Here is a 13,281-nt window from a genome sequence, read left to right on the forward strand (position 1 = left end):
TGCTAAAAAATGTTAAAGTTCATTAAAAATATAAGCAATCCTGAATATATTCAATATGCCTGGTAAAAAATATATAGTGGGTTATTTTAGTAAGAGACAACAAGATTTGTGCAGATAGCAAATCTAAATATAATCATATTATCATTATATTTAAATTAACAATAAAGAAGAAAAATGCTAATACAATTTTAGGAAACGTTATACAAATACAATTAGAAGTCCATTTTTGGCGGTCGTTACTTATTGTATTATTTAAAAACAGCTGACGTTCTGAATCGCTCAAGCGGCCAGTGCTGGGTAATTGCGGAGGTAAATAATTCCAATAACACCCGCTTTCATTGGACTTGTATAACTACTTAAGACCCGTAAACCCCTCCAATAACCTCCATGCCAAACACAACTACCGCTTAAATAAGTAATAATCACTTTTCTACTCACGAACTAGAAACCATTTCAAATGCAACGGCTGGTTGCCAGCACTAGCCGCGCTGCAGGCCAGTGTTGCGCAACGCGGCGCATCGTCATGACAGTGTGGCAAAAAACAATGGCGAGGCGAAACTAAAAAAATTGTGTTGCTGACATCTGGTCGCTTGCAAAACTATTTCGAGCAGATTTTGTGATATTTCGTTGTGATCGGTCGATAAATCCCTAGGTTTTTTTTTAAGGGGAAGTGCGAAGACGTCTTGGCGGTTGGGAAGACAGCAAGAAAGGTGAGCGAAAGCAGCAGATTGCGAACAATTCAATTATATATTTCCGCGACCGTCTGTTTTTTTTTTTTTTGCATCGCTGTGTGTGCTTGTGTGTTTGCGTGTGTGCCAGTGTGTGTGGGAGCCCCGTGTATGACGTAAAGCAAACGCATTTCCCACGGCTTGTTTGCCTGTGTGTGTGTGTGACTCTCTTTTTTTTTTGCATCTAATTAGGAGGCGAAAACATTGATTGGTTGCCAAACGCCGAAGTTTGTTGATTTTTCGGCCAAAAGGGCCGCCGCAGCTGCATATGTGTCGCTATGTGTGCCGCTCGGCTGTCAGTGTTGCACAGTGCCCGCCAGTGCCCACAAAATGGGCGCACAACAACAACAACGAGAACAACAACGGGAACGGGATTGTATTGTGGATGGGATCAAATCCCTTGTTTAGAATTCCATTCCCATTCCCGCTACCGCTACCGCTTCCGCATTTCCCTGCAATCCAAGCGGCTCTCTTCTTTTTTGTTATCCGTTGCCAGACGCAACGCGAAAAAACGACAGTTGGCATTTAAATTCGGCTTAAACGCACACCCATACTGGCGCAGGTCAGCAAGCAGCACACACAAACACATACAAGCTGACACACTCGAAAAAAAACAGACGCGACCTCGGCAAGCAGTTGCCTCCGATTTAGCCGTCATTCCAAATTTCAGATTTTGGGGCTTCCATTCCCTTTTGGACTCATATCACTCCAGTAGTTAGGTTTGAGTAGAACGACAATATTTTCGACCTCACACAAAATCAGTACTCTAATTTTTTGTTCATTTCTTTTTTCTCCTTAAACATTTGTTCAGACAGCAGACACAAAAAAAACAGTAGTTCTACACAACTAACGGGAACACCAGCAACAACAACAACAACAACGTCCTCCTACACAAGCAGTCCGGCCAAGCAGTGGAGCAAAAGGATATTCGGTAGGAAAGATCCAAAAAAAACAACGACAGCTCCCGAACCTTATCCTCATCCGAAATGGACATGATTACGGTGGGGCAGAGCGTCAAGATCAAGCGGACGGACGGACGCGTCCACATGGCCGTGGTGGCGGTGATCAATCAGTCGGGCAAGTGCATCACAGTCGAATGGTATGAGCGCGGCGAAACCAAGGGCAAGGAGGTGGAACTGGAGGCCATACTCACGCTCAATCCTGAGCTGCTGCAGGACACCGTGGAGCAGCATGCCGCACCGGAGCCCAAGAAGCAGGCCACCGCACCGATGAACCTATCGCGCAATCCCACACAATCGGCCATCGGTGGCAATCTCACCAGCCGCATGACCATGGCCGGCAACATGCTGAACAAGATCCAGGAGACCCAAACGATCCCACATCCGCTGGGCAACAGCAATAGCGGCAATACAAACAGCAACTCGAACGCCACGGCCGGTGGAGGAGGAGGAGGCACCACAACCACTACAACTACTACAACAACTGGATTACAGCGACCACGCTATTCGCAGAACGTGACTGGCCAGCAGCAGACGAGGATCGCCTCGGCAGTGCCCAATAACACATTGCCCAACCCCGGAGCGGGAGCCACTGCCAATGTTCCGGCGGCACAAACAGCCGCTGCTCCGGCCAGCAACACGACCCAGGGAGCCGGCGGCTCACGGCGGTCGCATGCATTGAAGGAGGTGGAGCGGCTGAAGGAGAACCGCGAGAAGCGTCGCGCCCGCCAGGCCGAGATGAAGGAGGAGAAGGTGGCCCTGATGAACCAGGATCCGGGCAATCCCAACTGGGAGACGGCGCAGATGATACGCGAGTACCAGGGCACGCTGGAGTTTGTCCCGCTGCTCGATGGACAGGCCGTCGATGACCATCAGATCACCGTGTGTGTGCGCAAGCGACCCGTCAGCCGCAAGGAGGTCAACCGCAAGGAGATCGACGTCATCTCGGTGCCGCGCAAGGACATGCTCATCGTGCACGAGCCGCGCAGCAAGGTCGACCTCACAAAGTTCCTGGAGAACCACAAGTTTCGCTTCGACTACGCCTTCAACGACACTTGCGACAATGCCATGGTATACAAGTGAGTACTGGCCGAGTTTATCTATGTGTCTATTGAATCTATTGGTTGACAGTCAAGCAAATCTATCTATCTATAATATATATCGACCGAAAGCCAAACAAATCCGTATTTGGGTGGTACAAGCTTCGGTTTGCTTGGCTTACAGAGTAGAAGGATTTCGTTGAGCTATTAGTGTTTTTAATCAAACATCGGGTATTGTTTTTTGTGTAGTTCCCCCCACATTCTATTTGCATTATACTTCATTTTTATTTTTTATTTTTAAATGTGCCCTAACAAGTGTATATCTTCGATAGGATTGATCTTATCTGTGGGAATAAGTTCTGTTCCATTCATTCAAGTTTAAAGCTTATCAAATGGGGGGATTAATTCTTATCTATTTGAATCATTATGATATCATGTTACCCTATAAAAGATGTCGTCGGAAACTATTTCGATTTGATTTAAAGATCGTTTATTTTTTTTATTTATTAACAATTAAAACATTAAAGCAAATAAAATATTTGGAAACGATAGAGCTCTTAAAATAACAGATTAATTATTATTATGATACATTATGATATCATGTTACCCTATGCAAGAAGTCTTTTAAAACAAACAAAATGTTTGTATTATATTTAAAAACTATTTTTATGTGATATATGATCATATAGTTCTGTTTTTAATAACAATTAAAACATTAAAACAAATCAAAACTACCATTCATCAAATATCAGTTTAATTCGTATTTCATTCATTATGATATCATTTAAAGATCAAATTGAATGTATTATGATTACACTCTATTTTTATTACAAGATCGTATATATTCTTGAATAGAATAACAAATCATAAAAGTTTGATACAGTTTCAGATCATGATTGATCAGTTCCAATTGAGTAAACATTTATTGGGAACTTGTTTTGGTGATCTGGTGACTGGACTGGACGCTCGGGCATCTCTGGCCGAGCGCCTCGTTTGAGTCATGCCGACAGAGACGGCAACAGAAACCGAAACAGAGACATGCATCCGAAAGCGGTTGCTCCCGAAATAGCCAAGTTTGCTTGGTATGACTAACCCGAAGGCCCAGACAGACGCCGATCCGCGCTCCAACTCTCTAATGAATCGAATTCTTCCAGCGGAAGAGATTTCGAAAAGTAACTGCCTTTTGGCCCGGCATTTGGCCATTAGTAATTGCTTGCCTTTTGATTGAATTAAAGCGGCTGCCCGACTTTTGTTTGCACCCCATTTCTCCGCCAACTTCTTGGCTTTAAAGCGGTTTCCGGTTTTTGCGCTCGGCTGTATTATATGGCTCTCTGGAATTGGTAACGCCATAAACACCATAAACGCCACACGTAAACGTTGCGTCACGGCGAACTGCAGAGTATACCCCATGAGTAATGGCGGGGATTAATACGAAAGACTGTTGGCGATAACGAGTGAATCGACAGCTGATTCTAAAAGAATCATGCCTTATCAAAAGACCAATACTGAAGCAGAAAATAATTATATTCACAATTTTATATTGGTTGTTTTGCATTTTAATGGGGTGTTTAACCTGTAGTTTATTATGCAGCTGGAGATAGACTTTCACTATATTAAAATTAAATTGTTTAACCGACTTTTTGTCAGTTTTGTATTCTTGACCATCAAATTTAACAAGAACATTTCCTATAGTTAGGATTTTCAGTTAGATAATCACTAACATGATAAAAAGCTAGTTTAGCTTAACGACAAAAGTTAACATGACATTGAGAAATCGGTCTGACAAACCTGAGAAAGGGAGGACTATTTTCTTTTTATCAGCTTTGTTTTGACGACAATTAAAATCAGCGACAAAATTTAACATGACATTGAGAAATCGGTTATTAGAGACATTACACTCTTGTAAAACAATAAATTACTTCTACTCTTGCTTTTTGGCATCAATATGCAAGGTTTCTCCTTGAACTTTTGATAAGAGGACTTCCAATTCGATGCCTCCAATTCCTTATAATATATTGTGCACTCACAACTTTCACTCTACCCCGCAGATACACAGCCAAGCCTTTGGTTAAGACTATTTTCGAGGGGGGAATGGCGACGTGCTTCGCCTACGGCCAGACGGGATCCGGCAAGACGCACACAATGGGCGGCGAGTTCAATGGAAAGGTGCAGGACTGCAAGAACGGCATCTACGCTATGGCGGCCAAGGACGTTTTTGTAACCCTCAATATGCCGCGTTACCGCTCCATGAATCTAGTCGTTTCGGCCAGTTTCTTTGAGATTTATAGCGGCAAGGTGAGTTATATGCTTGTTATGTGACTGCTTCAGCCAACTAATCACGGATTCCCCACCAGGTATTCGATCTTCTGGCCGACAAGCAAAAGCTGCGCGTCCTCGAGGACGGCAAGCAGCAGGTGCAGGTGGTGGGCCTCACCGAGAAGGTGGTGGACAGTGTGGAGGAGGTGCTGAAGCTAATCCAGCACGGCAACGCTGCCCGCACCTCTGGCCAAACATCGGCCAACTCGAACTCGTCGCGTTCGCATGCCGTCTTCCAGATCGTCCTGCGACCAATGGGCACAACAAAGATCCATGGCAAGTTCTCGTTCATCGATTTGGCGGGCAATGAGCGTGGCGTGGACACCTCATCGGCCGATCGGCAGACACGCATGGAGGGTGCCGAGATCAACAAATCGCTGCTGGCGCTCAAAGAGTGTATCCGTGCGCTGGGCAAACAGTCGGCCCACTTGCCCTTCCGTGTCTCCAAGCTGACACAGGTGCTGCGCGACTCGTTCATTGGCGAGAAGAGCAAGACCTGCATGATCGCCATGATCTCGCCGGGACTGAGCTCCTGCGAGCACACGCTCAACACGCTGCGCTATGCGGATCGTGTCAAGGAGCTGGTGGTCAAGGATATCGCCGAGGTTGGCCCCGGCGGCGATCGCGATGTCATCGAGGTAATGGACGACGAGGAGGAGGAGGAACTTAATCTGGTGCATTCGCACTCGCATCAGATGCTCCAGAATTCGCATGCGCCGACCTCACAGTCGCAGCACAACCAGCGTGTCGGCGGTGGCGGACCTGGCTCCCATCACTCGGGCATTCATAACAACAATAATAACAACAACAAGAACGGAAACGCTGGCAACATGGACCTGGCCATGCTGAGTTCGCTGAGCGTGAGTATTCCGACAATTTCCTCCCAATTGGAATTATGAATTATGGAATTATGAATTATGCAAAATGCAAAACAACTGGCTCTGGGAAGACCTGGGAATGGCGGGAATAACGCAAAATCTTTTGGCTGGGAACTATAACTTATCATTTGGTTTTAATAGCAATTCAAACTCTTTTTCAAATTCTTTTTACTTGTGCAAGCAAAAATTTATAATGTCGTTTTAACGTTGATATAATAATATATACCTTCCCAACGCACTGAGCTAAAAAAAACTGGAAATCTGGGTTATAAATTCAATGGGCTTCAAAAAGGTTATTAAATCGAGTAGTCCACGTCCCTGAACAGATGGCTTTGCCTTTAGCCTCACCTCAGTCATATCCAGTAGGAGCTCAGTTCGCAGCTCATTCCATACAGTTCGGGTTATATCTTAAATAAACAAGTCAAATCGAAACGAGCTAACACAATGCCTAAATTTCCGACCAAACGTTTCAACAACGAAGCTGCTCGCAACAGCCACACACCGAATATCGCGAGGTATACCAACTCACGGGCTCTGCGCTCCGTCTACTGCCAGTTGCCTGGTGCGGTGGGCGGCCAGAGAGCAGGTGGAGCAAGTGAAGCTGGTGTTGCAACTGCGCCGGCCACAACGGCGCAGGAACAACCAACCACACCACCACCACCACCAGCACCACGCGTGTGGAACTGCAACAAGCCCAAGGTGGCGAAGCCAGCGAATAGGACCTACAACGTCTATGCCAAACGGCAGGCAAATTCCATGGGCAAAGAGAGATCCAAGATGAGCATCAGGCAGTGGGCACATCCCCCGTATCCCGTGCATCGTTCCAAGGAGGAGAGGAACAGACAGAAAGAAAGACCACGCAACTTTGATGCGTTCTTTGTGCCCTTCGAACCACTGAAGTCCTTGAGCCAGTCGTTCTTTGTGCCGCTAGATGACAATCGAGAAATGCCCCAACCCAGGCGTCAGAGAACCAAAGAAGAGATCCTCTCAGCAGAGGCTGCAGTCCAGGAGGAGCCGCCTTCTAGATCCTTTCAGCGGCTGCTCCCAGCGGGAGAGCGTTATGCTCTGAAGATCGCCGAAATGGCTAGCCTGGTGGCAAAGGCCAAGTGCCACCAGCGGATTCTGAAGGCCAGCGAGGAGATGGAAGTGGATGATGGGCGACTGATGCTCCAACGCTCCCGCACGGAGACGCTCTTCTCGACCTTCGACTGCGACGAGCTGCTGTACAAGTACGCCTGTCATCTGCCCTATGTCCGGGATCCGGCGAATCCCAACGGTACACGGCCGAGGCTGCCACGATATCCGTCCCAATTGACGATCTAAATTGAAAGGCAGTCATCCACTTGGCTGCATTTCCACTTCCTTAAATTTTGTTATTTCCCGAGTTGGCGCCAAAAAAAAATGTTTAATATGTTTTGGATTTTCACTGAGACCCGAGGTCCTTTCGGGTCATGCAGGATCGGTCCCGCCTTTGCATTTAAAAGACTATCCTGTAGACAGTGAATTAAAGTATATGGTATTCCATTCAAACGTCTTTTATCAAAAGGGAAACTAAAGTCCTTATTTTAAGGGTGTGAAAGGGTTTTCATCTATTGGATACATATATAGATTAAGTTAATACTTGTAAAACATTTACAATTTGGAGAAATCGAATTGAAATATTCATTAAATTTCTAAATTGAATGTGAATAAGCAGTACATTCATATGCACTCATTTAATTTGGTACATCCTTTGCCCATTTTTAATTCCTAACAATTGTCAAATCACACACTTTAAAACCCTATCCATTACCATCTGCAGGAACACGAGATGTCCGATGAGTTGATTGTGCAGCACCAGGCCATCGACGACCTGCAGCAGACGGAGGAGATGGTGGTGGAGTACCACCGCACCGTGAACGCCACCCTGGAGACCTTCCTGTCCGAATCGAAGGCGCTGTACAACCTAACCAACTATGTGGACTACGACCAGGACTCGTACTGCAAGCGGGGCGAGTCGATGTTCTCGCAGCTGCTGGACATCGCCATCCAGTGCCGGGACATGATGGCCGAGTACCGCGCCAAGTTGGCCAAGGAGGAGATGCTCTCGTGCAGTTTCAACTCGCCGAACGGCAAGCGTTAGTCCGTGTATACAGCTTGATCACCTTTCCCCCTCCTCCAACCCGTTCTTTTTTAAATAACTACTATTCCCCTTTGGCTTCCCATCTTTGTGAAAAAGAATGCTCTGAATGCACTCACACAAGAACTTTAAATCTTAATTGGGCCCTCACGCAGCCCCCATCGCCAGTGGATGTGAGTCTCCCCGGAGGCTCTGGTCCACACATGAAGTAATGGCGACGGGGGCCAGTATTTTTACAAACAGAACAATGAATGAAAGGAACATGAAGAAACCTATTTATATAGCATATAAATAAATATGTCTTGTAAAAATAAGACTTGTCAGCCCCCCAAAGCATCCTCTATCTCTCTTTCCAACTCGCTGTCGCTGCGAGAGCTAGTTTATTAGGTTTTTAACTACATTAATAATCGAGGAGCGACACGGTTGAGAGCCTGTTTAATAATATATACTTTTCGATCTAAGCACGGGAACAGATGATACAGATTTACCATGACAGCAACACACCAATAACCGAAAAACTAACTATACAGCAGGCCGCGACTTTGCTGGGTTCTCTTTCAGTTATGATTATATGATTATAATTATAATTTCTGAGCAGTCGATACTTTTGTAAAAGAAAAAGACATTTACTATATGATAATTACTACTTACATACGTTCTACTCTATTTATAATATGAGATTCCATTTAATATAATTACCTTATGCGATTTGTACCCTCTTCATTTATTGTCCTTTCAATGCTCGTCCAGAGTTTGTTCATGCCACGGCACAAATCTATTATATTTTACGACTACATACGAACTAATCGCGCATTGTATTTATTTAAAGGCCACAAAACTGTATTTAATTTGTATTAATTTATTAAAATACTTGCACCAAATCCAATTTACATACAAAATACGTATTCCCCCGTAACTGTAATGATTATCTTATGTAACCGAACTGCAATCTTTGCCTGAGAGATATTTAGCCAGCGAGTGTTTTTTTTTTGGATACTTTTAATCCACCTCCTTTCGTTCTCTAGATCCGTATAACTATATATATAATTTACATTATATTTTTTTTGTCATTCTAAGCGACTTCGGTGAAGAATTTAAAATGCAAACTGTCTTTGCTTTTATTATTTAAAGATGATTTGCATTTCATTTTGTACTAATATTTATTACATACATTTAATTACGTTTAAACGACTAAAAACTAAACTAAACTATCGAAAGCAAATCAAACGAAACTTAACCAAATCATGGATTTCCACACACGGCTTGTACTGCGATGAAGAGAAAACACAAATCGGTTCCAAATAGCGGAGAGCATAGTAACTTAGCCTTAACCGAAAAGAAACGAAAAACAAAACAAGAAACTAAACTAAATCGAAAAATGAAAAACATACTCACGTGCTTCTCCTAAAGTATTTTATCCAATCAAGACGTTTTATCATTTTGTTATTGCATTTCCTCAGAGCACTATAAAAATACCCCCTCCCAAAGCAGGCGAATGATATCCATTTTTTAATCCACCAAATGCGAGTTTTTAAAACAATGTTAATATGGAAAACCAACTGAATGAGTGCTTCGATATTATGCGGTATAAATAATGAAAGTGTTAGGACTTGGACTCTAATAATGTATTATTAAATATAAATAATAAATTATATTGTAATAAAAAGTGAACATACACAACTAAATTTAACATTAAAGATGTGTAAAGCAAAAACAAATGCAGTTTTATTTCCAAAGGGGATCTGGGCAGCTAAAGAACTTTCCATACTCGTATGTATACAATTTTAGAAACAAATATCAATTCAAATTCTGAGAAATTGCGTTTGGAATTGTATCAAACATTTCCATATTTCAATAATATATCCAAATGCATACGAAAAAGTCAATAGAAATTTCTTTAGCACCAAATTTAGTTTAACCTTAAACATATATTTAGCAAGATATTAAAGTGTTATAAGGGAAATCGTTTATAGTCAAATAATTAAAATGTTTTTTTTTAATTAAAAAAATTCCTATTTCCATATTTATATTTTAAAAAAAATTATTAATAACATGGAAAATTATTAACAACTGGAAAGGTCTGATCATTTTTTAAACAAGTGTTTAAAAATATTTTTAAATATTTCTGAATTTTATTTTTAATCCAATTCAATTTGATATAGAGTAGTGATAGTAAAGTGCCATCTCTAGGCAACCAAGAGTTGCCAGATAAGGGGGTTCCCCTTAATTTAGGTGGCAAGTTTGAGGGAAATAATTTGTAGGGAGGGAAATTTAGTGTTTCTTCAGGGATATCGATGTAATTTTTGAGGAAAATATTCAAGAGTTAATAATCCTTTATTCTAAGAAAATGTATAATAACACCATTGAATATGAACCATGTGTAAATAAATAAATAAAAATTGATTCGTTATTTTTTTCGTTAAATTCATATTTGTTTTTTCTCCAACAAAGTATATTTAAACATGTACATACCGTTTCCAATTAAACCAGTTTTTGGAATTTTTTGGTTGTTATTCAAGAGTTAATAATATTTTATTCTAAGAAAATGTATAATAACACCATAATAAACCATGTGTAAATAAATAAATAAAAATTGATTCGTTATTTTTTTCGTTAAATTCATATTTGTTTTTTCTCCAACAAAGTATATTTAAACATGTACCGTTTCCAATTAAACCAGTTTTTGGACTTAGGGGAATTTTTTGGTTGCTATTCAGGGCTGGTTTTACGAGAAAGCTGTTTTCCGCCGTCTGGCAACCCTGGCGGCCAAGTGACGTGGAATTGTGTTGTGTCAACTTGATGCAAATGCAATGCTAGAGCGTGTAAACCTGGTCGTGTTCAAACTGCCGGATCGGAAGCGTAGCTAAAATGTTGGACTTTGTGGTGATATTCACCAAGGGCGGCGTGGTGCTGTGGCACTCGTCAGCCACCGAAAGCAGCTTTGCCTCCTGCATAAACAGCCTGATACGTGGCGTCATCCTGGAGGTGAGTGGACATCGCAATGACCTATCTGCGGATGGATGTTATTGGTTTTCCGCTTGCAGGACCGGAACACAGAGGCCAAGTACTTCGAGGAGGATCACCTGGCCGTGCAGTTCAAGCTGGACAACGAACTGGATCTGGTCTACGCGGCCATTTTCCAGAAGGTGATCAAACTGAACTACCTGGATGGCTTTCTGGCCGACATGCAGGCGGCCTTCAAGGACAAGTTCGGCGGCATTCCGTCCGCGGAGCGACTGGGCAACGAGTACGACTTTGACCGGGAGTACCGACGCGTGCTCAGTGCCGCCGAGGAGGCATCCGCCAAGCAGGTGAAGGCCCCCAAGGCCATGCGCTCCTACAATGAGTCGCAAAAGTCAAAGAAGACCGTCGCCTCGATGATCCAGGACGACAAGAAGCCGGTGGAGAAGCGTGTCAACATCCAGGAGAGCCCACCGTCCTCCAAGTCGCAACCATCGTCGCCGCCAGAGAACGGCGCCTCCATGGACGACATCATACGCGAGAATCGTCGCAAGCTGCGCGAGAAGCTCACGCCCACCAAGAAGACCTCGCCGGGTGATCCCCGGCCCAGCAAGACGACGGCCTCCGAGAAGGCCGGCAAGAAGCCGCGCGTCTGGGATCTGGGCGGCAACTCAAAGGATGCCGTCAACCTTGATCGCTCCAAGGATACGCCCGAGGATGTGCAGTACCAGAACATCAATAGCGAGGTGAGTGGGGCCAAGGAAGGGGTCAAGGTAATGGGTTAACCAACTTAAACTTTGATTACCCATCCAAACTTTCCCTTATCCATACCCATATCTTCGATAAAGCGACTCACACTCTTCATTTCCATCTTTTCCCGAATGACAGCTGGTGGGCACTATGCAGGGCGTGATCCGCGACCTGGACGTGGAGAGCGAGGACGATGCGGAGAACGAGGAGGAGTCCTCTGACGAGGAGGAGGAGGAGGAGCTGGTGCAGTCCAAGAAGAACAAACGCGGCGGCCTGCTCTCCTACTTCAAGGGCATTGTGGGCGCCAAGACCATGTCGCTGGCCGATCTGCAACCGGCGCTGGAGAAGATGCGCGACCATTTGATATCAAAGAACGTGGCCACAGAGATTGCGGCCAAGCTGTGCGATTCGGTGGCCACCAGTCTGGATGGCAAGCAGATGGGCACCTTCGACAGCATCGCCAGCCAGGTGAAGGAGGCCCTGACCCAGTCGCTGGTGAGGATTCTCTCGCCAAAGCGGCGCATCGACATCATTCGCGATGCCCTGGAATCGAAGCGCAATGGCCGTCCGTACACGATCATCTTTTGCGGCGTAAATGGCGTGGGCAAGTCCACCAATCTGGCCAAGATCTGCTTCTGGCTGATCGAGAACGACTTCAACGTTTTGATCGCCGCCTGCGATACTTTCCGCGCCGGTGCCGTCGAGCAGCTGCGCACACACACCCGCCACCTGAACGCCCTGCATCCGGCGACCAAGCACGATGGCCGCACCATGGTGCAGCTGTACGAGAAGGGCTATGGCAAGGATGCGGCCGGCATTGCCATGGAGGCCATCAAGTTCGCCCACGACACACGGGTGGATGTGGTGCTCGTGGACACTGCGGGACGCATGCAGGACAATGAGCCGCTGATGCGATCGCTGTCCAAGCTGATCAAGGTGAACAACCCGGATCTGGTGCTCTTCGTGGGCGAGGCCCTGGTGGGCAACGAGGCCGTCGACCAGCTGGTCAAGTTCAACCAGTCGCTGGCCGACTACTCCTCCAACGAGAACCCGCACATCATCGACGGCATCGTGCTGACCAAGTTCGACACCATTGACGACAAGGTGGGCGCCGCCATCTCCATGACCTACATCACCGGCCAGCCAATTGTGTTCGTGGGCACGGGCCAGACGTACGCCGACCTCAAGGCTATCAACGTTAACGCCGTGGTCAACTCCCTGATGAAGTAGCACCGTCCATGTGGCGCCACCATCACCTATCCTTTCCATCTCCCTTCAATGCTCTTTGTTTACATCTCCATCTGACCGAATCAAATACAGTGCTTTTGTCTATTTTGTTGTTGAGTAATTGCAATGGTTTGCTTCTGGGGCGGGCTCCAAATCAGATAAGTTGAATTAAATGGAAATGTATTTGCTTTCGACCTTTAGACATATCTAACTCAGTCCTAAGCTTGTTAATAGTTTTAAATGTATGTATCCTGAAGCTTACATAGCTCAAGAAGTAACTATAAAGGATATGTAAGGGGATAC

General features: G+C 44.8%; 3 protein-coding genes across 4 annotated transcripts; all 3 read left to right on the forward strand.

The window, feature by feature from the left end:
- The first annotated feature begins 535 nt into the window (after positions 1–535).
- LOC119556224 (kinesin-like protein Klp10A) lies at positions 536–8,706 on the forward strand. 2 transcript variants are annotated; one of them, XM_037868208.1, is made up of 5 exons: positions 536–710; positions 1,540–2,766; positions 4,776–5,022; positions 5,082–5,903; positions 7,723–8,706. In XM_037868208.1, the coding sequence occupies exons 2-5, from the start codon at positions 1,715–1,717 to the stop codon at positions 8,041–8,043; spliced, it is 2,442 nt and encodes an 813-aa protein (XP_037724136.1). In that variant the 5' UTR covers positions 536–710; positions 1,540–1,714; the 3' UTR covers positions 8,044–8,706. The 2 variants fall into 2 exon arrangements, with proteins under 2 accessions (XP_037724136.1, XP_037724138.1); XM_037868210.1 differs by lacking the exon at positions 536–710 and having other exon boundaries at positions 1,425–2,766.
- LOC119556225 lies at positions 5,952–7,716 on the forward strand. Its single transcript, XM_037868211.1, has one exon. The coding sequence runs from the start codon at positions 6,366–6,368 to the stop codon at positions 7,242–7,244; it is 879 nt and encodes a 292-aa protein (XP_037724139.1). The 5' UTR covers positions 5,952–6,365; the 3' UTR covers positions 7,245–7,716.
- A 2,101-nt stretch (positions 8,707–10,807) lies between the features above and the next one.
- Positions 10,808–13,099, forward strand: LOC119557637 (signal recognition particle receptor subunit alpha homolog). The gene is made up of 3 exons (XM_037870471.1): positions 10,808–11,025; positions 11,085–11,747; positions 11,890–13,099. Exons 1-3 carry the CDS (start codon positions 10,909–10,911, stop codon positions 12,979–12,981), a joined length of 1,872 nt encoding a protein of 623 aa, XP_037726399.1. The 5' UTR covers positions 10,808–10,908; the 3' UTR covers positions 12,982–13,099.
- Positions 13,100–13,281: the final 182 nt, after the last annotated feature.

Source organism: Drosophila subpulchrella, chromosome X (genome assembly GCF_014743375.2).
Source record: "Drosophila subpulchrella strain 33 F10 #4 breed RU33 chromosome X, RU_Dsub_v1.1 Primary Assembly, whole genome shotgun sequence".
Lineage (NCBI taxonomy): Eukaryota > Metazoa > Arthropoda > Insecta > Diptera > Drosophilidae > Drosophila > Drosophila subpulchrella.